Raw genomic sequence first — 25,868 nt, forward strand, 5'->3', positions numbered from 1 at the left:
GTGATATATAGATCAGAGGAAGCAACTGGCATAGCAACAGGTATGATCCTCTTCTTTACAGTATGTTGGAAATGTCTGGAATAATGGCAGGACGGAGCCCCTGTTTACATGGAACCTTACTCTGTAACTCAATGCATTGGTTAATCCGGACATCACTGCTTGCTTGGGTGAACTTTGCATATTCTTCCTCATTGTTTTCTCTTTTTCTCTTCCAACCATCTAAAGCTTCCACTTCTTAGAAGGTGAGAATGGAGGCAAAGGACGTCTCGTATTCAGGGTTGGTAGACTAAAAAGGATCTTGTCCTCTTTCGCCCACAGAAGCAGCTGCTGTGTTTAGCTGTCCAAGAAGGAAAGTTGGTGCTGTACTATGACTTCGATGGAGGCCTTAAGGCTGCACAACCCTCTAAGGATCCTGCTACACTGATAGTCAGCAGCACTACAAATAAAGCGGTAATGACAGAAAACAGACCCCTGCACTGGGTTGGCTGGGCTGGGAAGGAGGGCAAGATCTGCCTAGGGTCTGTGATGTTGCAACACAAGTAAAGGGCTAGTGATATGCTTCCCATTTGCCCTTCATGCAGAGAGGAGGGATCTCTCCCCGCTTCCTATGCATTCTCCTGGAGTGACTGTGAATGATTTCCCCACCACCCCTTGACATACAGCTGTGTTCTCCGAGCTTGGATTGCAGAAATTTCTCTCTCCCTCCCCAGCCCCCCACTTCTGATGGGACTGTAGGAGAAAGGAGTGTGCGGCACATGGCTTGGGAGGCTTTCTTGAGGATGGTGCCTTGTAAATTCTACATGACTCTTGAATTTTATCTCTCCTTTGGGAGCAAATGCCTCTTGATTCCAAGGACCGTATCCATGGTTCTCATTTTGATCTGATTCTAGATCCAAATATTTCTCCTCAAAATGGGTTCCAAGGATCGTGTTTTGGTGCGTCTCGAACAATCAACCATCTTCATGGTAGAGCAGGAAAATAGCTTACAAAACGCTGCCTCGTATTACCTTGGCGGGGTGCCGGTGTCTCTTCTCCCTGAAAGGTAAGCCTCTTTGTCCAGGGCAGAATTCCATTTCCTTTGGTTTCTACTGCGCTTCCTTAGGAATACTAAACCTCTCTAAATACTGCTAGCCTCAGACATGGATGCACTGACGCTGACACACCGTTTGCTGCGCATGTTCAGTAGAGATATTTTTAAAATCCAGACGGCTTTCATGATGTGCCCCACTGCAGAAGTATCAAGGAACTGTGCCTCTTTTAGTATTCATTCCTATGATGCATTTGTTTCTTTCAAAATGTGGTCTAGTTCAGTGGTTCTTAACCTTGGGTTACTCAGGTGTTTTTGGACTGCAACTCCCAGAAGCCTTCACCACCAGCTGTGCTGCCTAGGGTTTCTGGGAGCTGCAGTTCAAAAACACCTGAGTAACCCAAGGTTAAGAACCACTGGTCTAGTTCACTTATTTAACATAAAGTCGTGCTTCAGCTTGTTCCCTAGATTCACAGGCATACGAAAGCAGGCCGGATTGTTTTCTTGGAACATTGAGGTGCTCTCTCATCTGCCTAACAGGGAGTGGGATCTTTTTTAATTCGAGAGGACTTGCAGGAGAGGTGGTGAGGGCCAGATGGGAAGTGTTGCTAATTTTGGGTTACAGCTTCCAAAAGTCCACGGCCAATGCAGCCGTCATGTGGGACTGCCTGTGGGACTGTGGGAGCCTTAGTCTAAGAACAGATGCCTTTCCCATTTCTGGCGACGAGGCATGTCTCAGACCCCTAAGGTTAGACCCTCTTCTCTGAGCAACTGCATTTATTTCTTATGGCCTTAACTGGGCAGTAAAGCCAGTTCATTGATTGACCGTGGCAGAAATTTGGCCAGTGTTTGGTGACCGAGTGGAAGAACTTACAGTGGAGGAAACTTCGGCAATCCCTATCTTCAGATATACTATTTTTAAAAGACGCTGCACCCAAAGGGGCAGGATGGGCAGAGAAGAAATAGAAAGGAAATGTAAAACAGGAAAAATTAGACACCAATGTGTACTATTATGGAGTTCTTGTAACGACCCATTGTGATGGATGCGGATGGCCCACACTGCAAAACATGCCTAAGCAGGCCTTGAAGAGTTAGGACCAGAACTGGCAATTTAGTAATTTTAAAAAATTATTCTAATGAAGCAGGAGTATATGGGTCTTTAAACACATGATCTGGTTGGGATTTTAACCTATATAATATTATAGAGTATTCTGCAATTCAATGTTCACAGTTGTAAGAGCTGTGTAAATGTGTGTCACCTTCAGGAGCTCCCCCCCCCTTATTATTATTTTATTTATGTAAAATATTTACATTAAATATTTACATTAAAAGGACCCAAGGCAGCTTACACCATTATATCATTTTCCTTCTTCCCCACATCTTCACTCAAAGCAGCCGTCCTACAGATTCCCTTTCAAGAAACCAGACTTCCCTTCTCTGCCTAGCCCACATTTTCAATCCTATGTGTTTTTCAGCTTGAAGAAAATATTCCCCAAAGGTGGGTCTATCCGGGGCTGCATGAAGGGGTTGAAGGCTCTTGGCAAATACGTTGACTTAAAACGTATGAATACGACAGGAGTGAGTTACGGGTGTACTTTGGACCTCCTGGTAAGTACCTTTGAGGCCATTTATAGAACACATAAGAACTACCTTGCTTGATCATCCTAAACATCCAGCCACACTCAGCTAGATGTGCTAGGGGAATTTGTGATGGACATGACACCCTCCTTTTTTATGATCTGGTTGATCTATGCTTTTTGGGATATTGCGCTTGGGACACTGCACTGCTATGGCAGGAGGAAGGGAATGGCAGGAGGTAGTGATACATCTGATAATGTCCGTATGGAGAGAAGAGAACTAAATTCAGTATTTTGCCCTCCATTTAAGGTTATCTAAGGGTGGCAGCGGGTGGAGGATGAGTCCTTGAGTGTCAGGTGTATTGGAAAGGTGTGTGAGCTCTGATCTGGAAATTTTACATTAGAAAAGATTGTCCTGTCCAGTCCATATCCATACACCAATCCTCAGTCTTCAAGGGACCCCCCCAACCGCTGGATGGTGCAAGAGACAGAGCTGCCCCACTGCAAGAGAGGAAGAAATGTACTGCTGTTGATAGATCAGGAGTCTTGAACATACTTCCGTCAGAGTCCCCTCTAAGGCAAATGAGAGTTCCTCGAAACACAGCAGCTTCCACAAGGGAACTTTCTGGGGGATTGAGATTATAAAGAACATAATCTCACAGGTTACAGCTGTGCAGATTATGTGTGTTGATGGAACAGACATATGGAAGTACGGCAGCGAAGGGGCATGGGCGTTCAGCTGGAAAATTCCTTGCCATGTTAAAGAAATAAGCAAACAATTGCTGCTGGTGGTGTATCACTGCAGGAATTTGTTCTTCCAAGGAGGCATGTCTGAGGTGGTGTATTTAGTTATCAAAGGGAATGTAGCAGTAATGGTGAGCAGTGGTGTGCCTATAGCAAGGACATGCAGGGTCGAAGCCCCAGAACCTCCTGCAAAGCAGGAACGATGAAATTATCCACCACACCTTCTCACCCTTCCCTACTGCCTCTGAGATTAGCTGCACCTTGCAGAGGAATGGATTTTCCTAGGAACAGTGTATTGCACGTTTGTCCCTGTTGCAATGGGAAAGCATTTGAGGGTAGATTAGCTTTGAATGAACAGTTAAGAGCCATTAACTTAAAAACACACACGTACTCTGACTTTTGACATGGACCAATCTCGCTGCTTGGGTTTTTGGACTCTCCTTGTGCAAGGGGCACTGACTGTGGAGATGATTAGGATATTAGCACCTGTACTTCCAGATTTACCAGTACAAAACTAGGTGGTGATGTTTTTGCCATCAATAGTGGCTCACTGTTAGTGCTAGCATTTAGGATCAAATGGGTCTATATGTTTTTCCTATAGCGCGTAGTGCGATGCACACTCTTAAAGATTGTCTAGCCTTTTTCCATGTCTTACATTCACTCTGGATTCTGTGGTTTCTCCTCTTTTTTTGCTTCAAGGATGCTGCCAAGAGGACAACCATCCCCATTATCTTATACCTTATAGTAATATCCCACAAGAGCCATGTGATTGCCAGATAATGTGCCATTTCTTCTTTAACCTCCCACTTCTGTCATTCTAGCAGCAAGGCACTTCTGTAGTATAAGTCTCCCTCTGTCTCTTGGCAGGTGGCTCGCTCAGTTAAGCTTCATGGGCATGGATACTTGACTCTGTCATTGAGGAATGTGCCATCTCTGCAAGATTTTTACACTGGTTTCAGCTTCCGCACAAGCCAGACCCGTGGCTTGATGTACCACCATGCTACAGAGGTATGCCGCTCGTGCAGAATTAGCATACGGTCCACCAGCTCTCCCGAATGACTCGCGGACATAAATGTGAGGGACAATTCCTAGCAGTTCCTCCCTCCCACAGGCAAAACCAGTAGGGTTAAAAGAGCCTCAGATGTTGCTGAAGATTCCCACCTTCTCCTTCCTCCATATTGACTCTCTTCCAAAAGGTTTTCTGTTACCTTTTGGACATGATGCAATTTCAGGTGGCTTGACTGGCCCTTTCTGAGGCCCTATTGGCTACGAAGTCTGTTTTCTCTGCCCTTGTGTTGTTTTATCCTCCAAAGGGTAAAGACAGTCACTTCTACGACCCCCACCTGGAATCCTCTTAATGAATTGCTCAGTTTTTATCTACAGTAGCCACGTTCCCATTTATGGCAGAATCTACCCTCTCTCTCTCTCTCTACCTAGGAAGGGACCTGCCAAGTTTCTTTGCAGAATGGGAAAGTGGCTGTTAATGTCTTCTCGACGGAAATCACCACAAAGAACACGTATGCAGATGATTCCAGCCACTATGTTGCCCTCTACAGCGATTCCACAGGGTATGTTTTGGAGCCATCTCTTGTGATGCCTGTTTAGTAGCAGGTTCCCTTTCCTTGCCCAGCATGCTATAGAAGGCAGTGGCACAAAGGGGTCTGTCGCCTTGAAACGAAACGGATTTCCTTTGCAGGGTTCGGCTTTACATAGACGACCAGCTTCAGGAAACGAGACCAGGTTCTGATCGCCAGAGGAGGCAGAAGCGACAAGATGAGGCGGCCGTCTTCCATTTGGGTGGCCTGCCTGCGGCCCATACCGTCGGCAACCTCACAGGATGCATCGGGAATGTCTTCGTCAGGAGGTGTGTCTCCCCTCTTGGATCTTACCTCTTCTAATCAAGAGGACTAAGAACATGTCTTCTTTTCTCTCCATCTTCGTCCTGCCCATCTTGTCTGCCCATTTAGAATATGTTCCACTGTGTTCTTGGTTTAGTTATGGTTTCAAAGGGCAGCTTGCCTAAATTCATTCTTGTTAATGAATTAGTGACACAGAAGCAGTTCTTTCTCCCTCTGCCACCCATTTGCCACTAGGAGCCTTAGACATTTGTGCCCTGCATTCAGCTACTGCATAAATGTTTTAGGTGGAACTTAATGCACATTGGGGTGTATTTTTTGGCATTCAGTTCTTTTAATGCAGTTCTTTGTTTTTGTAGCCAAGCAGACAGCATGATCTCTGCGTTTCAACCAGCTCAACATCTTATGCACAGTAGCTTTTGGGGATTAATGGTCTTGCAAAGATGATAACCGTTCTTGTTGTCAGCCAATCCCTCACACACATGTGGCCCTAGATCCAAAATCTTGGCTCTTCTACATAGCTTTCATTATTGTTCAAATTAACATTGAGGTTCAGGGTGCAAAAAGGGGCTGTACTGGGAATTAACTGAGTATCCATGTGGGCAATAGCCCACTGGTTTGTAAATTGTAACATCTCAGTTGGCAGCACCGAACAGGAGTAATTTTATCAGTAAACAGGGCCTTCAGTGTCCTTTTTAAAGATCATTAGAAGGTGGGAGGTTTAATGCAATAATAAGTAGAATGTGGTTGTTGTTGAGCCATTACAAGGACAAATGACCCGTGAGGATTTGAGAGTTACTGTGTCTCTAGTTTGGCTACTATATTCAAAAGGTTTCTGCTGGCTTCCTAACAGCTGCCACCTGGCAGTGATCCTGGCTGAACAGCTGTTGAGTATTTTTCCTTTTCTGCGACAGGAAATCCGAGCCACAGATGGTTGTAGACCTGCAGCAGAGCGCAGAGAGTTTCAATGTGACCATGAACTGTCCCAGAGACCAGCAGCCGCGGCAGATGAGGGCATCAGAGAAGGGCAGGTGGAAACCCAAGGTAATGAAATTCATCCCAGCCATTGTTTGTCCCCTTGAAGGATTTTGCCTTTGGCTTCATGAGGAAATTAGAGTGTAGGCATAGCGGTTTCAGTGAAGGTAGCAGTCCAGTGTGTCGCTGTTTCTTGTGTTGAGCTATTACACAGACATACGCTAGAAATTCAGAGGAGGTTTCCCTCTCTGTTTAATGGGCCTGTTGCACAAGCAATGCTAATCTATGGATCCTTCCTTGACTGTTCTCTCTTTCATTCAAAGATGGGGCCAATACAGATATGTGTACTGGGCAAAGAACTGTTTTCTGGCTGCTAAGCATGCACTGTGTTCATGCATGAGAGAGTTCTTTGACAGTCTTAGTTCTAGATCTGTCTTGATGTTTAGGATTCTAGAAAGTAGTACAGACTTTTTCTGAAAACTGCAGTGACCTCTGGAACAGAGTGCCACTGTCATAGGCTGGGAGATGCACAACAGTGACATCTCCAGTCCCAACCTGCTTCTGTTCACGCTGGGGAGCTTGTTTCCAGCTATTTGTGATGTCCCCTACTTGCAGTATTTTCTTTCTGAATCTTGAACCCAACGTCTGGTCAGGATTCTACAGCTGTTAAGGGTCAGTTTATGGAAGCCAGGGCTGTTTTCTTGAGTCTGAAACCAAATCAGATATGGGAGAGATATTTCTCATTTTCTCCTCACAGATGCCAAGCAGGAAAATGCTGAAGGATGCGAATTGCCACCTAACCAAATACCCCAAAGCCATTAAGGATGCCTTCCAGTTTGGCGGATCCACAATAAGCCACTTAGAATTTGATGACATTCCAGTAACGTTCCAAGAAAGGTAAAATGCAGGCGTGATATTCCTGCTTGCTGCTGGTTGAGAAACTCTTCATTGCTTTACTATACATTTCAGAATACGAAACTGGGACATTTCAGAGACATCTGGCTTCACAGATGCAACTGCTGGGGTGGGTGGGTTAGTCCTGATAAAGACTCCCATGTCTCGAGATTGCAAACATCAGTGTTTGGCTGTAGTAAACCTACTGAATTGATGAGGTGCTGAAATGTAAAAACAAAAAACAAAAAAACTACATTTTTGTTTTGTTAACCAAGAGCCTCATGAGCTTAACAATAAAAAGCCCTTTTAACAATGCAAAAACTGCAACTAACTGCAACCCTGTTTGATATAAAAGAATTGGAGAAATCAGCAGCTTAGTGAAATCATTGATTTCACTTTGACTTTCTTCCCCCCCCCCCCCCGAGTGCTGTATGGATCCCTGGAGCACACATTTTATCCATAGCCAAAACTCTTATCGTCAGTTCTGTTCTGCATTTCTGAATGTATTGATGACATCCGACTTTCTTCTTTTCCAGCTTCCATTTCTCAATGGATATCAAACTGAACTCCTCCAGTGGCCTCTTGTTCTATATGGCTGATGACGCCCTGGGTTCCTTCTTCTCTCTTTTTATCTCCAATGGCCGCTTGGTGCTTTTGGCTGACACCAGTGGACAGAAACTGAGACTGAGGACCAAAGACAAGTACCACGATGGAAAGTGGCACACAGTAAGGATGGGGAAGCAGAAGGGGGGGGGCTGGCTAGCAGGCCTGTGACAGAGGCTGTCAATCTATTTGTTCTTTTTAGTCTGCAAGAAAGCAAAATATTAAACCATGCTGCACCACCTGGCATTCCTCCGGCTGTGTTGGACTACGACACTAGTCATCCCTTCAGCCAGCATTGCCAAGGGCTGTTGTGCTGGCAGGAAATGATCAATATGCTAGTCTGCACAACAGGAGGGTACCAAGCTGGAAAAGAAGGCATTCAGCAGATGAATTCTATGTCTAAGAGGTTATGATGGTATGAACCATGTGATTCTGATACTTATCTCTTGCAATTCATAGATCTTCTTCAGCAGGGACAGAAGCAGAGTTCAGCTTGTCACTGATGGACTGAAAGCTCAGGAGAAGTCACTGCTAACAGCTGGAGACTTTTGGATCCCCAGCGTCTTTTATGTGGGCGGAGCCCCTATGGAGAAGGCCAAAGCTCATATACCAGTAAGCATCCCGCGTACACGGCCCAAGAATTTGCCTTCTAAAAGATTAAGCTGTTTTGTCAGTGAGACTAGGTAACACAGGACACAGCGGTATTCTGCGAATCCAGGGGCTGTCGCTCCTTGCTCTGTTAGAGAGCTCACTGAGGCTCTTCGGAATTGGACTTCTTCGTGCAGCCGATGGATCCGTGCATGCGTTCTCCACCACCCATATGTAATACACGTCCCGCCGTTTTACATCTGTCAGTTCGGTTCTCGTGATCCTGTCCACTTCAAATAAGAGTAGAAGCCTTGTGGAAATTGGGACCAATGCACAGGTCATATGTAGGTGGCGAGAAGGCACATATTCACTCATAAAAGTCATTTTACTTCAGGGGAGTGTCTGAAATAATGCATGGAAAGTATGCTGTCTCGGGGTCTTATAAGCAGCTGTTTTGCGAGGCGGTGACAAGCCCTGAGGGATGACATCCAGACTTCCATGGGGCCAGGCCGTGGTTGAAGCAGCGAGAATGTTCAGGTTCTCCAGGGCTGAGGCCCCCTTCAAAAACTCTGTTTTTATTTTCTACAGGATGCGTCTGCTGCTAGCTTTAAGGGCTGCCTCAGGCACTTGAAACTTGACAGGAAGCCTCTGGTATCTCCAGCCCGCGTGTTTGGCGTCACTCCGTGTTACACAGATCCTTTGGAAAGTGGTGTCTTTTTCTCAGCTGAAGGAGGATATGTGACTCTAGGTACGATCTGGGTCGTCTTTGTCTTCTCAGGAAAACCCTTGCTTCGCCGGCCTCTTTCTCACACACTTTCTCTGCAAGGCAGGAATGATCACGCTTTCCTTTCTGCTCTGACAGCCTTGCTTTTTCCACTTCTAGACAGGTATGTGGCTGTCGGAGAAGACTTTGAGCTGACGCTGGAAATCCGTCCGCGGAGCGCCTCTGGCCTGATATTTCACATCGGCACAAAACGAACAAAATACCTCAGGCTGTATTCAGACAGCACAAAGGTAAACCGTAAATATATGTATATGGCACATCAGGTAGTGCTTTCTAGTAACCCATGCAGGTAACTAAGTCCAATCTCTGAGAAAGCGAAGAGAAAATGAAAATTCACTCTTGTTCATTCCCTTGACTGACCCAACAGTAAGGACATATGTATGCAGTCCCAAGGCCCCCAGCTGGAGAGATCCCAATGCTTTTCTCCCACAACCCACATGAGGTTTCAGGGTACAGACACCATTCTTTGGCAAGGGGTAATGGTGATGAAATGGCGGTTTGGGTGGACATGGCTGGGAGGTAGAAAGGCTTCCCTCTCTCCCCCCTCCCAGCATTCCTCAGAGACTGGAGAGGAAAAGCAAAGTGTTACGTTGAAACGTCCCCTTTCATTTCGTGTGATGGGGAGCCTTCCCTTCCTTCCCGAGTTCGGCTTCTTGGGCTTGGATGTAGCCCTTTGCCCTCTCCTGCAGTACACTGCAGAGAGCAGATCAGCAATGGTACACATCCCACCTTTTCTTAGAACTTATTCACGACTACCAGCCTTGTCACCGAGGCCTCTTAGGAGTCTCCAGGTATGGAAAGTGCCCGTTTAGCTAAGCCCTGTCTCAGGAATTTTCAGCACTGCCCTTTTCTCTTGCCATCATGATGGAAGTTCTCTTAATTTTCCTACTGCTGTATTAGGTCACTGTGATTGCAAACACTGGTGCTGGGGAGTTCTTCACCTCCGTGGCCCAACCTTCACTCTGTGATGGCCAGTGGCACACAATAGCAGGTAAGCTACTCTTCAGAGGCTGTTCATTTTTGCTGCCCTTTTCTGGAATACATATTGTTGTAAGGCCTTCCCAAAGCAATATTCTCAGCTCTTTATGTTCTTTCCACATATGCCCATCACCTAACAAGATACCTGATCATAGACTTTGTTACAAAATGCATCCACTTAAGCGGGCGAGAAACCTCATTTTGAGTTCCAACGGGTGCTGCCTTTGCTATCAAACCTTTCTTCTCATCATCAAATAGCTGTGGGCATTAAATGAAAACGGACTGCCGGAACTCTTCCAGGGCTTTGCTTTCACAAGTGCGGGGAGATGGTAAATGGTTCCGAAAGGTCTTTTGTCAGTAAAAATGTAAGGATGATAATGCAGCTGCTTGGTAGAGACGAACCACATTTCTTTCACAATAAAATGAACACAGCCACCCTTGCTCCTTCACAACAGCAATGTCTACAACAGGTAGATGGATTCGATTTCTGGGCAGAGCATTGAGGCATGTTGAGTTGGACTAACATGCATGCAATGGTTGTCTTAAGTGGCTGGAACACCTGTTTCAACAGGCACTTTGCATTTTGGCTAAACACAGCAAGGATTATATGATGCATAGCCAATATTGTTTAAAAGGTAGTTTATTCTCATCTTAGCAAGGGTTTACTAGCAGTTGCAGAGGTTTATGTCTTGAGAAGTAGGGATAGGCATGAACTGCCAGTTCAGGAGTTTATGCTGGTTTGTTTAGTTGCCAAACAGATGTGTGGTGCTTCAGAGTCCTGCCTCTGCTTGACTGGTGCCCACGCAGTGCCTGAGTGGGCATCTGCTGGTGGAGACCAGGCTCTGAAGCATGAAACACCTGTTCAGCCACTCAACAAATTACTCAGCAGACACTGCCGAACGGATGGCTTCTCAGCATGCCTGGTGTTGAGATCAACACTTCTGCTTTCTTTCCAAGTTATGAAAGGTGGCAATGTGATCCAGTTGGATGTGGACACAGAGGGGAATTACACTGTGGGACCCAACCAAGCCAACAACAATGCTGCCATCACAGAAAACTTCTACCTCGGTGGAATGCCAGGTGAGTAAATTGGCATCAGGAACATTTGGAGGGGGATGGATCCTGGCTGCCAATCATATTGTGGCAAACTTTATTAAATGTCCACTTAACTGGGCTGTTGTGCCACTTCCACAGATTAATGTGAACCATGTTTTTACTAAGCATAGTCCGGGTATCCTGTTGCCTAAAAATGGAGAAGGAAAATCCTTTAAGCAGCTCCCTCTGCTCCAGCACTCTCTCCCTTCTGTGACTCTGCAACCAGGGCAGGAACAATCACACAACAGGGAGCCTGCTGGAGCAGGGAGACCACAGTTTCCCTTCTGCCCCTGCATTTAAGCAACCGGATACTAGCTCTGGGGTCTAGATGTTTTGAACTACCAACTCCCAGAACCCAAGCCATCCTGGCTGAGCCTGATGGGGCTGTAGGACATGGCATGTGGAGAGCCAAAGGGAACACCTCTCCTGACTTTTATTCCTGTGTTGCCTCTGCTGCTTGCACCCACTTTCACTGGTAGAAGCCAGGCTTTGGCACAAAGAGGACCAGTGAAGGCTTGGCTGGACGCAGGTTGAATCATGTACAGGGTAGGATTGAACTTTGATTTCCTCAGAACCTGAACCCTTGCCTGGAATTGAAGGCAACTGCTATGATACAGAGAATGGGGTAGCAAAAAAGTCACCATGGTGTACCTTCTCTCCCCCCTCCTTCTATTCTGCAGAATTCACCAGCTTTGGCCTTGCAGCACCACAGCATATGGCTCATTTCTCCTCTTATACTGGCTGTATGAAGAACCTGGTTATAAACCGGACTCCGGTCTACCTGAGGCAAGCTGGGACTGTCAGGGGCTCAGTGGGGCTCCATGGCTGCCCATTTCTGTAGGCAGTTTGGATAAGCCAGGACTACAGAAAGAGGCGTTGCTCTTCACAAGTGAAAAGCGGATTTCTGTCTTTTCCTTGCTGCCTGGAAACACAGTCAGTGCTCAGTACCAGCAGTCAGTGCGGCCAAGGGGATGGGGTAAGGCTCTGTCATCTTCAGATTTTTAACTGATCTGTAATATATGTGCATATTCCTCCCCCCCCCCATATCAGACGGCATCTTCAATAGGGAAAGGGATGTGCATAATATATGAGTATTTATCAAAAGGGCCAAAGTATAAGGTGCTCTCTCACAAATGAGATTATAACGAGTAGTCATCAGTCTGTCTTAAAAGAACTGCATCGCCAAACTGAAACGATCAAGGGAGAGGAACAAAGTATTCAACCCTATCAGTGTGTTATTTCCAAACAGCTTGAAGCAGAACAGGGAGGCCAGGGTAGTGTTTTGTATGCTGAAATTATGAAAAAAATGGGCCACCAATGTTTCAAAGCATGTAGATCCTGTAGAAACGAGGTCTTCTGTAAATGTGTGGTGGTTCCAAATAAAAACTCCCCTTCACCATCAGCTTAGTAAGAGCTGCTTTCAACTTCATTATGGAGAAAAGATGCATAAATAAAATGCTGATGTCCTTCCTGTCTCACCACCTTATGCACTACGATGGCAGCCTTAATGTCTGAAGTCCAATGAAACCTTTTTTTCCCAACTTATAGAATTTACTACATTCCCCTTTAAACTTCCAAGGTGCTTATTAATTACCCATGAACAGGGAGCAGTATATGGGCAACTTGTGCACTTAAGAGATGTCCTTATATTTTTTTTGTGTGTGTATATATATATATAAATATATATATATATCTTCACTTGGGACAAGATACTGGTTCTGAAACAGACTTTATAACTTATCAGTATATTGGTTGTTTTAATGCTGGGGTACATATTGTAAAATGGGTTTAACAAGTCTTGGTTTCTATTTCTGCAAATGTAATTAACTGTTTTGAAGCTGTACTCTTAAGGCATGATCTCTGTAAATCACTGGTACATACTTTTAATTCAAATAAATTTTTATGGTCTATACTTTGTAAAACATGTACAGAGCAGTTTTTTTTTTTGTTTCATGCCTGAGAAATACATTACCCCTCCACCATATGCATACCCACCTCCATAATATTTTATGGAGAGTTTCCTATCTCAACATGAAAAGATTGCTGACTGTTGATAGACATCCATCATTAATACACATTATACAGGGCAGAAAGATTATGAAGGCTAAATCAAACTAAGTTCTTAGAGATACTACTCAGAATCTAAGAATCAAAGCAAGGTGGCGGTGTTTTTTCTCCTCCCAAAAAAGTAATTGCAGGTTCACTTTTCTCCCCTAAACATGTAACCAATTAATAAATCTCTTTAGTGTTTACCATTAATGAAATTATTACAAAACGTAATGGAGGTGTCTGTGTGGCAGAAATAAACTGCATGTCTCTTCATATACAGCTAAGACTTTGGACACCACAAGTATTTCATTCCAAATAGTTCTCGACATAGGTTGTTTCATCTGTCTTTTTTGTTAACATGTTTTCTAAGAAAAAACAAAAGACCCTGAATAGCCCAACAACATAAGGGGGCAATTCCAAAACATTTTCCCTGCAGCTACATAATCCCCAATTTGCTACACTACCTAGGGCCAATGTTCATTATCGGTCAACAAATATCTTGGAGGACCACAATATAGTAATGGTTGTGAATTAACTGTAAGGATAGCAGTGCAATTGTAGTTGCTACGGCTTTAGTAAGGTAAGCCCACCATTTCCAAAGAGAAGTATCTTTTAAGGCTGAGGACAAACATGTGCTTGACACTGCAGTAAGTGGGGGGGGGGGGGACGCAGTATACCCAAATGTTTGGCAGCGAGATCCTTTACTTGTAGATTCAAAACATGAAGTTAGCTAATAATCCTGCTTATCTTAAAGTTTAATATCTAGGAGTATCCATAAGACAAGAGTTAAGAAACCTAATCTAGGCTCATGTCTTCCTCTTCATCCTTCTTGTCCTTTGAGTCTCCTTCCTTTTGGTCAGATTTGACATTGTTTTGCATTGCTTTAGCAAAGGCCTCTACATCTGAAACCAAGGAGACATTAAGTTAGTACTTTGGCAATGGAAAAGAGCGTGCAGTAAGAGGATGGGCTGTTGAACAAATATTTAGGTTTCAGTGTGGCTACCACTTAAGAAGCAAACTAAAGATACTGAACAACCAAGTACAGTGGACCCTTGACTTACAGACGGCTTGATTTACAGACTTTTTGAGTTATAGACTTCTCTGGCCGCAAAATTTAGGTTTGACTTGCAGACTGAGATTTGACTTACAGACCAGAAAAAAACCAAAATGGAACAAAAACAGTCTGTTACGTGATTAATCGGTTTTCAATGCACTGTAGGTCAATGGAGACTTGACTTACAGACTTTTTGACTTGAGAACCGCCTTCCAATACGGATTGAGTTCTCAAGTCAAGACCCCACTGTACCACTCTAGCAAATGTGAACGGGCAAAACAATCCAGAGATCTGTACATACTCAAGCTGCAGAAGACCCCACTGCCTTCACTAGACACCATTGGGATTATTCAGTCATTCAGTCTTTGCTGAGACAAAAGGTGTTAGACTGTAGTAGCCAACTTTAACCTTGATCCCTGTCATCAGATCAGCCTTCAAATTAAGGAGACATGGGTTCCCCAAAAATCCACAAAATATCAAATACCATTGCTAAACTAAGTGGCTACTTCGTGCCTCCCACCAGATGGAGTTCCACAAAGGAAAACAAAGCAACTTACCACCTTTGTTTGCTGCATCCACTGCCTCAGCTGGTAAGCCAAACTGACTCATTAAAGGCCCCAATTGCCCAGAGGCCAAGGCAGCGCTGAACATGCTCAGGGCCTAGAGACACAAAGAAGAGCCAGTTTATATTCTCGTAGGGTTCCTTTTTAATTCAGAGAAGCATCAGATTGCAGTTGATCCTTTCTGGCCGAGCTGTTGGAATACTGTTCCTTAGAAAATCTAGTGAAGATGATCTAAAGCAGGCCTTCTGAATGACAAACTGCAACTCCCATCAAGCTATAAATTAGGCATACAATTCAATGAGATCCACTGTTTTCCTCACTCGAACTATCTTATGGTACAGAGTAGGGTCCCAATCTAGTTGACTTCTGACCTCCCCCCTGCTTACATGTTCACATTCTACATTCAATCACTCAGCTGTCTCTACTGACAGTCAACTGGCAAAATGAAAACTACCAGACTCAAATAAATTGGGCTGGTCATTGAGGCAACATTGTGGCCTCACAACTAATCACAATTTAGTTTTTCTAAGACAGATTCATCAATAACCATTGGCTTTGACACTCTCTAAGGAGTAAAGGGTAAGCCACAGATCAGACTTCAGTAGCTCCTTCACTTCCATTTTTTAACTCAATATGCAAGACATGGAAAAACAGGCAGCTGGCCCTTGAGGCTGTTTCATACAGCTTTCTCCACTGGCAGCCCCATGCCCGCCCAAGTTTGCCAAAGTTTTAAGATCTCTCCTGGCTATGCTTTGGCCAATTTCCTCTACCGTTAGTCAACCAAAGAGCTCATCCTGGTCTGATCAGGTGTCTCCCCCGCAATGTTCAGAGTGGTTACCTGCTGGAACTGTGGAGAGGTCAGTGTGTTCTGGATCTCCTCTGCTGTCTGTGGTAGAGATTCCCCTGAAGGGAGGTAAGGCAGCAGACGCTCTTGAACCTCTGTATTTGCCAGAATAGGTGCCATAATTTCAGGGGTCAGTACGCTGGATAAGTCAACTGAGAAAAAATACAATACGATTATCCTCCCAAAGCAGAAGCAATAAAAGTTGCTACAGGTGGCCCTTAGCAGCTCTCAGGTGTCACCCAGGCATAATCAAGCTGCACCTAAAAATCTACACCGAGATTAAAAATCTGAGATTTTACAGCCAGACCTTAAGCAGACCTTAATTTTTTGATCAGTGTATGTCATTAAGTGTATGTGTATGTTGTGTGCTGTCAAGTCCCATCCAACATACGGTGGGGTTTTTCCAAGGTATGTGACATTTTTAAGGAGTGGCTTTACCAGTTCCACCCTGAGTTTCCATGGGCAAGCAGGGATTTGAATAGAGGTCTCCCTGCGTCCCACCTAGGATCATCATTATCCACTACACACACTGGCACCATAATAATTATCTCTTACTGTGTCTTATATATCATTAATTAAACCCTAGATTCCTGTACTCGCCCCCTACCCACAGTGATCTCATTTATTCTGACGCTACACGACGGCAGTGATACAGAAACAACAGGCAACGTGCATTGTGGCGGGAGGGGACCATCTCTCTGCCAGCCAGCCTTTTACCTTGCTGCCCTCCTGCTCCGGCTGGCACGTTCATAGTTGCTAAGATCGTTTGGAGGTCACTCAGTTGGATGGGCTGGGTAGGGCTTGTTGCTGTGCTGGTCCCGTTTCCTGAGCTTGGAGCGGGACTCGGACTGGTGGCAGAGGCAGCTGCGGGAGCCGTAGGAGCCGCCGGCGTTACCCGTGTGGAGGAAGTACTGGAAGACGGTGTCACGGCTGCAGACTGGCTGCGGGAGCTAGGGGGAAAAAATCACACCATTAACACCTGCAAACATGATGTTTGGTTTGGAGCTGGGGGGGGAAGGAGGGGTATCAGCTTAAACAACCAAATAAAATCCAGTCTAGAGCACTGGCTAAGTCTTTTCCCATGAGCACCAGAGAAGTTCTGGGCAATTCAACTCATTCTTCTAAATGGAACAGGGTCCTTCCTTCCTCAGTTTGTAATGCAAATGTGGAAATAGGCAGTTTTATTGCAGTCACAAGCATTACAACTGATAATACATCAAATATAAGGTACAATTTTAGTTCTTCCTCGAGAGAGAAAAAAGAGAGCAAAGTATTAAACAGACAGTTGCATACAAGTTAAACAATGCTACTGCCCAGAAAAGTCATAACAACATACTCTGCCCCAGTTTGGATCCTATTTTCACTCCAATCCTAAACCTACTATACGACATAAAGTCAGACTACCTTCTTCTATGGGAGATATCCAGGCTATTTTCATCCTTGACACACATACTCTCAATCAACAATATGAGGATAATACTGGCTTCGTTTACAGCTACAGGGACTGTTGAAATAACAGCGTGGAGCATTTAGATCACTTCAAATAAGCCAAAGTATTATGCCTATGGCTTTGCTACTCCTGCAGTTGCTCTCCAGTGAGTCCATTCCAGAGACCTACAGTAGTATTTAAGGCATCACAAGAAGAGAAAACTGAGATCAAGCGCAGATAAAAATCACCAATTGTGTAGCCAAGAGGTCTCTTATTCAAGTGGCAAAAGAACATTAAAACATTACAATCAATATATAACAAGAAGCAACAGGTAGCGATGAAATATTTCAGTAGGGGTAGAGGCATGTTCTGAAAGTACACCCATTTTATGTACTGAAGAAAAAGACTGTTGTGATCCAAGAATCCTCTTACCTTGACGAAGAGCTACTTGTTGCCGGCCCTCCACTTCCAAGCAGACTCGCCAGACCTGGACCTGTCAGGGCACCAAGCCCACCTTTCACACACATGGAAAAAGAGTAGCATCTGTTCAGAGATTGGGGTTTTTTTTCCCAAAGGCTCATTTAAGCTACTTTGGGTTTATAGTCCTTCCTCAAATCCTGGAGAGTGAGATGCCCAGCTCAATCACTTCATGATTTTGTTACCGTATTTTTCACTCCATAAGACACACTTGACTATAAGACACACCTTGCATTTGAGGCGCCATCAAGGGTAAAAGGGTGTACGCGTGGAGGAGCGGGGGGGGGGAACTCAGGCAGCAGCGTGATTTCCCCTCCTTTTCCAGCACTCTAAACACCTTTTCTTTCCCCCGGAACACTTTTCTTTGTGGCCTCGCGGCTGCGTTGAAAAAGGCAAGGGGGATGGAGCTTTGAGGACCCAGGCAGGAGGTTTTAGCTGCTGTTTTTCCAGCACTCTAAACATCTTTTCTTCCCCCGGATCACTTTCCTCCCATACATCTTTCCTTAACACCACTCTTTCTGTGTCCTCCCTCTCTTGTACTTAAAGTAAAATCTCTTATGCATAAACAAACAAACAAAACACCATGTCAAGAGGTCCTGAGCCTTTCTGAGCCTTTGCAAGGGCTGGTTTTAGCCTACAAAGCCCTAAAAGGCCTGAATCTAAGCTATCTCAAAGAATGTATCTCCCTTTATGAACCAGCTCAGGTATTAAGGAGAGGCCTTTCTCTTGGTTTCACTACCTTCGCAGGCATGTTTGAGAGGGCCTTCTCTGTGGCTGTTCCCAGACTTTGGAACTCCCTCCCACAAGAGGCCAGATTGGCCCCGTCTTTGCTATCCTTCCACAAGCAGGCAAAGACCTTTCTCTTGAAGGAAGTCTTCCCTCAGTAACCAGCTACCTGTCTGTGTGTTTTAGATAGATTACTACATATTACTGCTAGTGGATTTTTAGTACTACTTGTGTTTTCCATTTTTGTCTTCTCCATTTTTCAGAGTGGCAATATATATTTGTATATCTTTGCCTTAACATTGTTTGTTAATGATGTAAGATGTCTCTGTACTCCTTGTTCACCTTTTTATATTCATTGGTTTCAACTTTAAATATTGTCTTCCCTTGTTGTAAGCTGCCTTGGGTCCTTTTCAAGGAGAAAGGTGGGGTAAAAATATTTCAAATCAATCAATCATCATAGCATGCTAGGTAAGCCAAATGGTTTAGGATGCTGCATCACTACACAGGTCCCCAACATGCTCTTGTTTTTCAGCTCTGCCAGCAAAACACCAACAGAGGATTCTTAGAGAGCAGGCCAGGAAGGTGAATGCATTATTTACCACCAGTAAAGCAACAGTTATGTCACCTTCTAAGACCCAAGCCAGCCTGTGGCTGAGGTTAGAGGTCCTAATCAAGACAAATACTATTTTGGCATAAAGTTGTGAAAGTTATTTACCAAGTCCTCCTAAGCCAGTTGGTCCAATCAACTGCATGAGCTGATTGTGGCTCATATTTCCTAGAAGGCTCTGCAAGCCACCTTCACCTAAAAAAGAAACAAAAAAGTAGTATTCACAATTCTTAACAGCACTCCAAGTAAGAAAAGAAAACCATGCCATTTAAACTGATTCTGTGAGGCGTCTTGTGGCTCTTGTTGGTGATGTGCCATAAAATCACTTCTGACTTAACACAACCTTAAGAATTAGTAACCTCAAACAGGTCTGGTTAGTAACAAACTCTGCTCATTTCTTGCAATTTCACAACTGTAAGGTAAAGGTTCCCCTTGATATTAAGTCCAGTTGTGTCCAACTCTAGGGGGCGATGCTCCTCCGTCTCCAAACCATAGAGGCAGCATTTGTCCCTAGACAGTTTCCATGGTCACGTGGCCAGCGTGACTAGACACGGAACCTTCTCACTGTGGTGGTACCCATTTATCTACTCGCATCTGCATGCTTTCGAATCGCTAGGTTGGCAGGAGCTGGGCCAAGCGACGGGGGCTCACTCCATCACGTTGATTCGATCTTACGACTGCTGGTCTTCTGACCTTGCAGCACAGAGGCTCCTGCGGTTTAACCCACAGCACCACCACATCACAACTGTAGCCTCCTTTATTCATTCAATCCATATCATGCTTGATCTTCTTTTGCTCTTGCCATCTTTTCTAATTATCCACCTCCAAAGATTTTGTACACAAAAAGGGGATACATAAATCAAAACCAGAATTGGCTCAATGTGCTCTAAAATTTATGCAGTAGGGAATTCTGGAAAACTTGCATACCTCCGAGGGCAGAGAGTTCATGACCTCCACTTCCACTACCACCGAGAGCTCCAGGCATTGGTGGATTGTTAAGGTACTCATTCACCTTACGACAGTGCTCTTCATCTTTCTCAGTCTTGGGTTCCTAAAAGAATAAACTACTGCAGTCTAATCCATAGCACCTCAAGTGTTCCACGCAAACTCCTTGTATTATACAGCAAATCAAGGGGCAATTCTGCTCCAATTCCACATTCAAACAACTACCCCCCCAAACCCTACTCTCTCTTCTCCACAAACCCAAATCAAGAGGTTTCTATCCAGCTACTTCCATATTTTATTTTTAATTTAATATCCTGCTATTTCTGAGTTTGGTGCAGCCCATCAAGAGTACTTGGGGGGGGGAGGTAAACATTTGGCTCCCAGGCACACCAAAGCTGCCCAATCCTATGCTAACAGAAGAGAAATGAGTAGGCCATTGAGACTGCTGTCATTACAAACCTGCATCCAGAAGAAGAGTCTCTTGGATCCCGCCTTGAACTTCAGCACATATACACGGCCAGTAGTACACTGAGGCACCCTCTTAAATTCACAGTCATCAGGAAAAATAATTAAGTCCTGAAATGCAGGCAAAATTACAATGTTTGGCTAAAAGAAGTAGAAATACTGTTTAGATTTTAATGAATAGTGATCAATAGCCTCCTTCTCAAACAAACTATAGTTAAGTATCTCAGAGGCTCCTAGAAGGGGGTTTGCAAGGTACATACATGTTTCAAGCATATTAAAACATTTCCCTTTGGCAAGATGTGCAAATTCCACACCAATATGACGCCTTGTCGGGAGTAGACAGGAAGAGAAAGGAATGACTCTTTACCAGTCCAGAACTCTCCTCGACACAAATTCACACAAGATTTTGTGCAAGGCAGTTTTAAATCTACAGATATACAGTTTAAAAAAACAGGTGCATTCCACTTACATCCTCCACATTCCCAGAAGTCCTGTCTTTCCAACAGAAATGGATGAGGGAATCATCTGTTTGCTGGATGTATACAAGACCTTTCCTTTTGTCTGGTGTCACCGTGCTGCCTTTCAAAGACATCTTTCCTGCACGGAATTCTACCAAGTATTTGCTAGATGAGCCCCGAGAGCCTGGCACCAGGCTTGGAAATAAAGCACCAGAAGACATCCTGGAAAGAGATAATGGTTCATGATCAATGTTTATGCATCTAGAGCTTTATTTATGCCTGACTTGAGAAATGGGAAAAAACAGTGTTCCCAATTTCATCATGCATATTTTTCAACGGGGGGGGGGGGGGGGAAGGATTCAAATGTCCATTCAAGGCCAACAGTTTTGCTACTATATGATGATGCCTCCCAAATGTGTTACTCAGCCAGAACTAGAGTTATTAGGAAGCCCCCTGCTCAAATGTTATCTCTCTATGAACTCCCCAGGGTGACTATATGAAAGGCACTCCTCTCCTAACCCACTGAGATTATCACGACACAAAATGGACATCAAATACTCAGAGCAAGCCTTTGACTTCCTCTTAGCAACAGGTTCTGTCCACCACATGGAATAGGGTACAGATGACTGAAATACAAAGACAGAAAGGAAGCTACTCCAAAAGCAACACAGATGTAGTTTGATTCACCCAGGCAGCAGACTGAGGTGGAAAGTTAAACGCACCCTTTCCAATCACAGGTTATAAGAAAACTGGGTTTTTTTTCTATGACTCCTTTGTATGAAGCATCGGCCTCCACCAATCCTCAGGCCTTCATTAAGCAAAAGCGAAATAGACAAATGCACCAACAGGCTTGAGGGAGCAAAGCAAGATACGGAGAACTCAGCATCCCACCCCAGAAGGGTTCTAAGAGAACCCAACCATCCACCCAAGGAGGACTGAGCATCCTCAGCCGCTGGAGAGAAGGCGGCCGGAGAAGGGGGGGGTTAACAGGAGGGAAATATTGTTTATTGCTTATTGTTCATTGTTTAATGTCTATTCCTGTATATTTTTATTTTTTTGTTTTATGTATATGTCATTGTATTTTTACCTGTCTGGAAGCCGCCTAGAGTGGCCGTATTGGCCAAATAGGCGGTGTACAAATAGAATAAATAAATAAATAAAGGACAGGGCGGTCTCGCCCCCAAGAACAAAAAGGGCGCTCTTGCAGAGCCCTTCCTGAGTCACAGAAACAACAGAATTCTGGATAGGAAACACTTTCATCCCAACTCCCATCTTTTTTTTGGGGGGGGGGGAGGAAAGGCATTCACAGAGGAACTAATCCCTTGCAAGCAGAAAGCCAGCCCCGCAGGGCATGTTCCGTTCAACCCTCTTTTCTCCTGGTGGACGCTTTACGAAATCCCATTTTATGGCGGGCGGGGGGGGGCGGAAGGGAAGGGGGAAGAGGGAGAAGAGGCTTCAGAAACGACGGCAACCCCCCCTCCCTCCCTCCCTCCCTCCCACTCCTACCCTCACCCTCACCCCCAGGTAGCCGCCGCTTCTCCTCCTCCAGCCGTGGCCCAGGGGCCTCCCCCGCCTCCTCTGGAGACACGCCGACGCCCCCCCCCCCCGCTGCGAGCTTGCGCTCCGAGCCCCCTCGTTCACCTCAGGAAAGCCCCCACCCCCGTTACCACCGCCACAGGTTAACCCCCCCTCCCCAGCCAACCCTACCATTACCTGCCCCACCTGAGTCGGCCCCGCGTCGCCCCCGACTCGGCTTCCCCCCCAAACCCTCCAAAGGCGACGGCGCTTCCTTCCGCTTCCCTCGGAGGGCCTCTCCTGGTCCGAGCGGAAACCCGCCCTCGTCGACCGAGCTGCTCTTTCCTATTGGTTGAGGGGGTGCCTCCTCCTGGGCCTGGATTGGTCGGCAGCGCCTCTCACAGAGCGCCCAGGGTGCACCGCGCGGCCCAGCGAGGCGCTTCCGCCCCGCCTATAGTGCTGTGTCATGTCGGCCGCCGGGGGGAAGAGGCCGGGCGGGGAAGGCGCGACCTCTAGCGGCGGCCCATGGGAGTTGAGCAGAAAAAAAGAGAGCGCGGCTCAGTCATTCTCGCAGCGAGAGAGGCAGCGTTCTGCGCAGTCGGGAAACTTACGCGCTATTTTATGAAACCCGAGAAACGAGCTGGCAGTTAAGACAGCTGCTTCCTGGGGTGCCTCTCTCCTCCTCCATCTAGTGCCGTGGTTGCCAATCTTGGGTCACCCGGCTGCTCTTGGACTACAACTCCCAGAAACCCTGACTTTCACACCTGGTGGTGAAGGATCATGGGAATTGCAGTAGTCGCTTGTAGCTAAGTGATGAGCGTTGGACTGATGATTTTATTTTTAATAGTTGACGAAGTGGATTTATCACGAAAGCTTCTCTTGAAATATAGCAGTCTTTGAAGTGCCCCTATTTTTTTGGGGGGGAGACTTGTGTCTGGATATTCTATTTTGATGTTTATCATTTAAGTGTCTTTTAAGCTTCTATTTTAAATGGCCTTGTAAACCTCGTGGATCCCCATTCAGGGAGGGAGGAAGGTGGCATATAAATTAAATAAATGCCATTTCTTGTACAGGGCAGTTTTCCGGTGGCTTATGTATTTATTCCCCCCTCCTCCCCCTGCTCCATATCAGATGGTATCAATAATCTCTTATCTTCCCTTCTAAATTTTATTTCCACAACCACCTCAGATGGTTATCTTCAGGTCCATGGCAGCATCTTGAAGTGGTTGCCCCCCCCAACAGAACTCTACTCCAGAGGACAGCCACACGCAAATCCCTCCACTAACTTTGCAGCGAGCTTTTACAGTGGGGTCTCTACTTAAGAACTTAATCCGTATTGGAAGGCGGTTCTCAAGTGGAAAAGTTCTCAGGTCGAATCTGCATTTCCCATAGGAATGCATTGAAAACCATTTAATCCGTATCTGCTCTTTTCCGTCCATAGAAACTAATGGGAAGCTGCTATTCCGCCTTCTTCCACTAGAGGGGGATATTTTTTCTTTTTTTCTTAGGTCAGGGAACAGTGTTAAAAGCACTTCTGACGAAGCTAATTTTGAAGCAATGGACTGAAAACCAATTAATCCGTTCTGGCTGTTTTTTTGTTATGTAGAGGTGCGTTCGTACATTGAAGCATTAGTTCCCATAGGAACTAATGCAAAGCTGGTTAATACGTACTCTACCACTAGGGGGAGAATTTTTTTTAACCTAAGATGACCTAAGGTTAAAAAAAGAGCAGGAAAGGTTTTTTTTCCTGTTCTTATCTAGGATTTCTGTTCTCAAGTAGAAGCAAAATTTAGCAAACGGAGCTGTTCTTAAGTAGAATTGTTCTTAAGTAGGGACGTTCTTAAGTAGAGACCCCACTGTACACTTAGGGAAAGGGATCCTTATCACCACCATCTCAGGCCAAGACACAGTGTTACCATTTCAGCCTTGTGGCATCTCCAAGGTTAACAAGCTAGCTTTGGCGCAATGGGGTTTTGTCTTTGTTTTTTTTACTGCAGCCCGTCTTTTAAAAAGTGAGCTCCATTTCACAAAAAGCTGGTGCTCTTTAGCTTGTCTTTCAAGGTGCCAGAAGACGGTTGCAAGAGGGCTACCTCTTTGGCAATTTCTTCATTTTAGAAGGAGAAGCTGGACCTGGACTCTCTGCCACAAGAGGCACAACTAGGATTGAGGAAGAAATGAAGGCAGAAACGGTGTTCGGATACTGTATGTGCTTTTCGAAAGGTTGGCCCGAGCAGGCCCAGAGGGGTGCTTGGTCCATTTGGCTTCACATTGCACTCATTTCACAAGCTAGCAAGGTTATGCTCAAAATCCTCCAAGGTAGGCTTCAGCAGTATGTGGACCGAGAACTCCCAGAAGTACAAGCTGGATTTCAAAGGGGCAGAGGAACTAGAGACCAAATTGCTAACATGTGCTGGATTATGGAGAAAGCCAAAGAGTTCCAGAAAAACATCTGCTTCTGCTTCATTGACTATGCAAAAGCCTTTGACTGTGTGGACCACAGCAAACTATGGCAAGCTCTTAAAGAAATGGGAGTGTCTGACCACCTTATCCATCTCCTGAGAAATCTATATGTGGGACGGGAAGCAACAGTTAGAACTGGATATGGAACAACTGATTGGTTCAACATTGGGAAAGGAGTACGACAAGGCTGTATATTGTCTCCCTATTTAACTTATATGCAGAATACATCACGCGAAAGGCCGGACTGGATGAATCCCAAGCCAGAATTAAGATTGCCGGAAGAAATATCAACAACCTCCAATATGCAGATGATAACACTCTGACGGCAGAAAGTGAAGAGGAATTAAAGAACCTCTTTATGAGGGTGAAATACAGGAGTGCCAAAAATGGTCTGAAGGTCAACATCAAAAAAACTAAGATCATGACCACTGGTCCCATCACCTCTTGGCAAATAGAAAGGGAAGGTATGGAGGCAGTGACAGATTTTACTTTCTTGGGCTCCATGATCATTGCAGATGGTGACAGCAGCCATGGAATTAAAAGACGCCTACTTCTTTGGAGGAAAGCGATGACAAACCTAGACATCTTAAAAAGCAGAGACATCACCTTGCCAACAAAAGTCTGCATAGTCAAAGCTATGGTTTTTCCTGTATTGATGTATGGAAGTGAGAGCTGGACTATAAAGAAGGCTGACTGTTGAAGAATTGATGCTTTTGAATTGTGGTGCTGGAGGAGACTCTTGCGAGTCCCCCCGGACTGCAAGAACAAACCTATCCATTCTGAAGGAAATCAATCCTGAGTGCTCACTCCCTGGAAAAGACCCTGATGTTGGGGAAGTGTGAAGGCAAGAGGAGAAGGGGACGACAAAGGACGAGATGGATGGACAGTGTCACTGAAGCGACCAACATGAATTTGACCCAACTCTGAGAGGCAGTTGAAGACAGGAGGGCTTGGTATGCTCTGGTTCCATGGGGTCACGAAGAGTCGAACCTAACTTAATGACTAAACAACAGAATCACTCGGTAATGGGCAGTCTTTCAGTTTGGCTAAAGGTATCTCTATCAGCTGGAATTTTACAGAAAGTCTCCAGAGGACAGTCGTATTTGTTGAATGTGGTTTACTGAAAAACAATTCAGATGAGCAAGCAAGGGAACA

At 45.2% G+C, this 25,868-nt stretch overlaps 2 protein-coding genes across 6 annotated transcripts in view; one reads left to right on the forward strand and one right to left on the reverse strand.

Moving 5' to 3' along the window:
• The window catches only part of LAMA5 (laminin subunit alpha 5), a 200,949-nt gene extending 187,906 nt beyond the window's left edge, over positions 1-13,043 (forward strand). For all 4 annotated transcript variants that reach the window (XM_072996767.2, XM_072996763.2, XM_072996765.2 and 1 more), the window contains exons 66-80: positions 319-450; positions 891-1,042; positions 2,503-2,635; positions 4,216-4,356; positions 4,786-4,916; positions 5,045-5,212; positions 6,119-6,248; positions 6,937-7,076; positions 7,610-7,799; positions 8,136-8,288; positions 8,853-9,012; positions 9,148-9,278; positions 9,949-10,039; positions 10,984-11,106; positions 11,802-13,043. In XM_072996767.2, the coding sequence (XP_072852868.2) occupies positions 319-450; positions 891-1,042; positions 2,503-2,635; positions 4,216-4,356; positions 4,786-4,916; positions 5,045-5,212; positions 6,119-6,248; positions 6,937-7,076; positions 7,610-7,799; positions 8,136-8,288; positions 8,853-9,012; positions 9,148-9,278; positions 9,949-10,039; positions 10,984-11,106; positions 11,802-11,962 (2,136 nt within the window). In that variant the 3' untranslated portion in view covers positions 11,963-13,043. The remainder of the gene's footprint in view (positions 1-318; positions 451-890; positions 1,043-2,502; positions 2,636-4,215; positions 4,357-4,785; positions 4,917-5,044; positions 5,213-6,118; positions 6,249-6,936; positions 7,077-7,609; positions 7,800-8,135; positions 8,289-8,852; positions 9,013-9,147; positions 9,279-9,948; positions 10,040-10,983; positions 11,107-11,801) is intronic.
• ADRM1 (ADRM1 26S proteasome ubiquitin receptor) lies at positions 13,003-22,572 on the reverse strand. Of its 2 annotated transcripts, none has more exons than XM_072996769.2 (10): positions 22,461-22,572; positions 20,750-20,960; positions 20,275-20,391; positions 19,798-19,921; positions 18,979-19,065; positions 17,493-17,574; positions 16,349-16,581; positions 15,626-15,783; positions 14,782-14,884; positions 13,003-14,072 (listed from the first exon to the last, which is right to left on the reverse strand). In XM_072996769.2, the coding sequence occupies exons 2-10, from the start codon at positions 20,957-20,959 to the stop codon at positions 13,966-13,968; spliced, it is 1,221 nt and encodes a 406-aa protein (XP_072852870.1). In that variant the 5' UTR covers position 20,960; positions 22,461-22,572; the 3' UTR covers positions 13,003-13,965. The 2 variants fall into 2 exon arrangements, with proteins under 2 accessions (XP_072852870.1, XP_072852869.1); XM_072996768.2 differs by having other exon boundaries at positions 22,452-22,572.
• Between the last annotated feature and the right edge of the window lie 3,296 nt (positions 22,573-25,868).

This window comes from Pogona vitticeps, chromosome 4 (assembly GCF_051106095.1).
Source record: "Pogona vitticeps strain Pit_001003342236 chromosome 4, PviZW2.1, whole genome shotgun sequence".
NCBI lineage: Eukaryota > Metazoa > Chordata > Lepidosauria > Squamata > Agamidae > Pogona > Pogona vitticeps.

What these genes read in the sequence shown, in the direction of transcription:
- ADRM1 (XM_072996769.2), bottom strand. Translation starts at nt 20,959, where the DNA reads ATGTCTTCTGGTGCTTTATTTCCAAGCCTGGTGCCAGGCTCTCGGGGC. An exon ending in CTTCTGGGAATGTGGAGGAT is followed by an intron (nt 20,392 to 20,749) that starts GTAAGTGGAATG and finishes CCTGCATTTCAG; the next exon opens with GACTTAATTATTTTTCCTGA. An exon ending in ACAAGTAGCTCTTCGTCAAG is followed by an intron (nt 16,582 to 17,492) that starts GTAAGAGGATTC and finishes TTTTCCCCCTAG; the next exon opens with CTCCCGCAGCCAGTCTGCAG.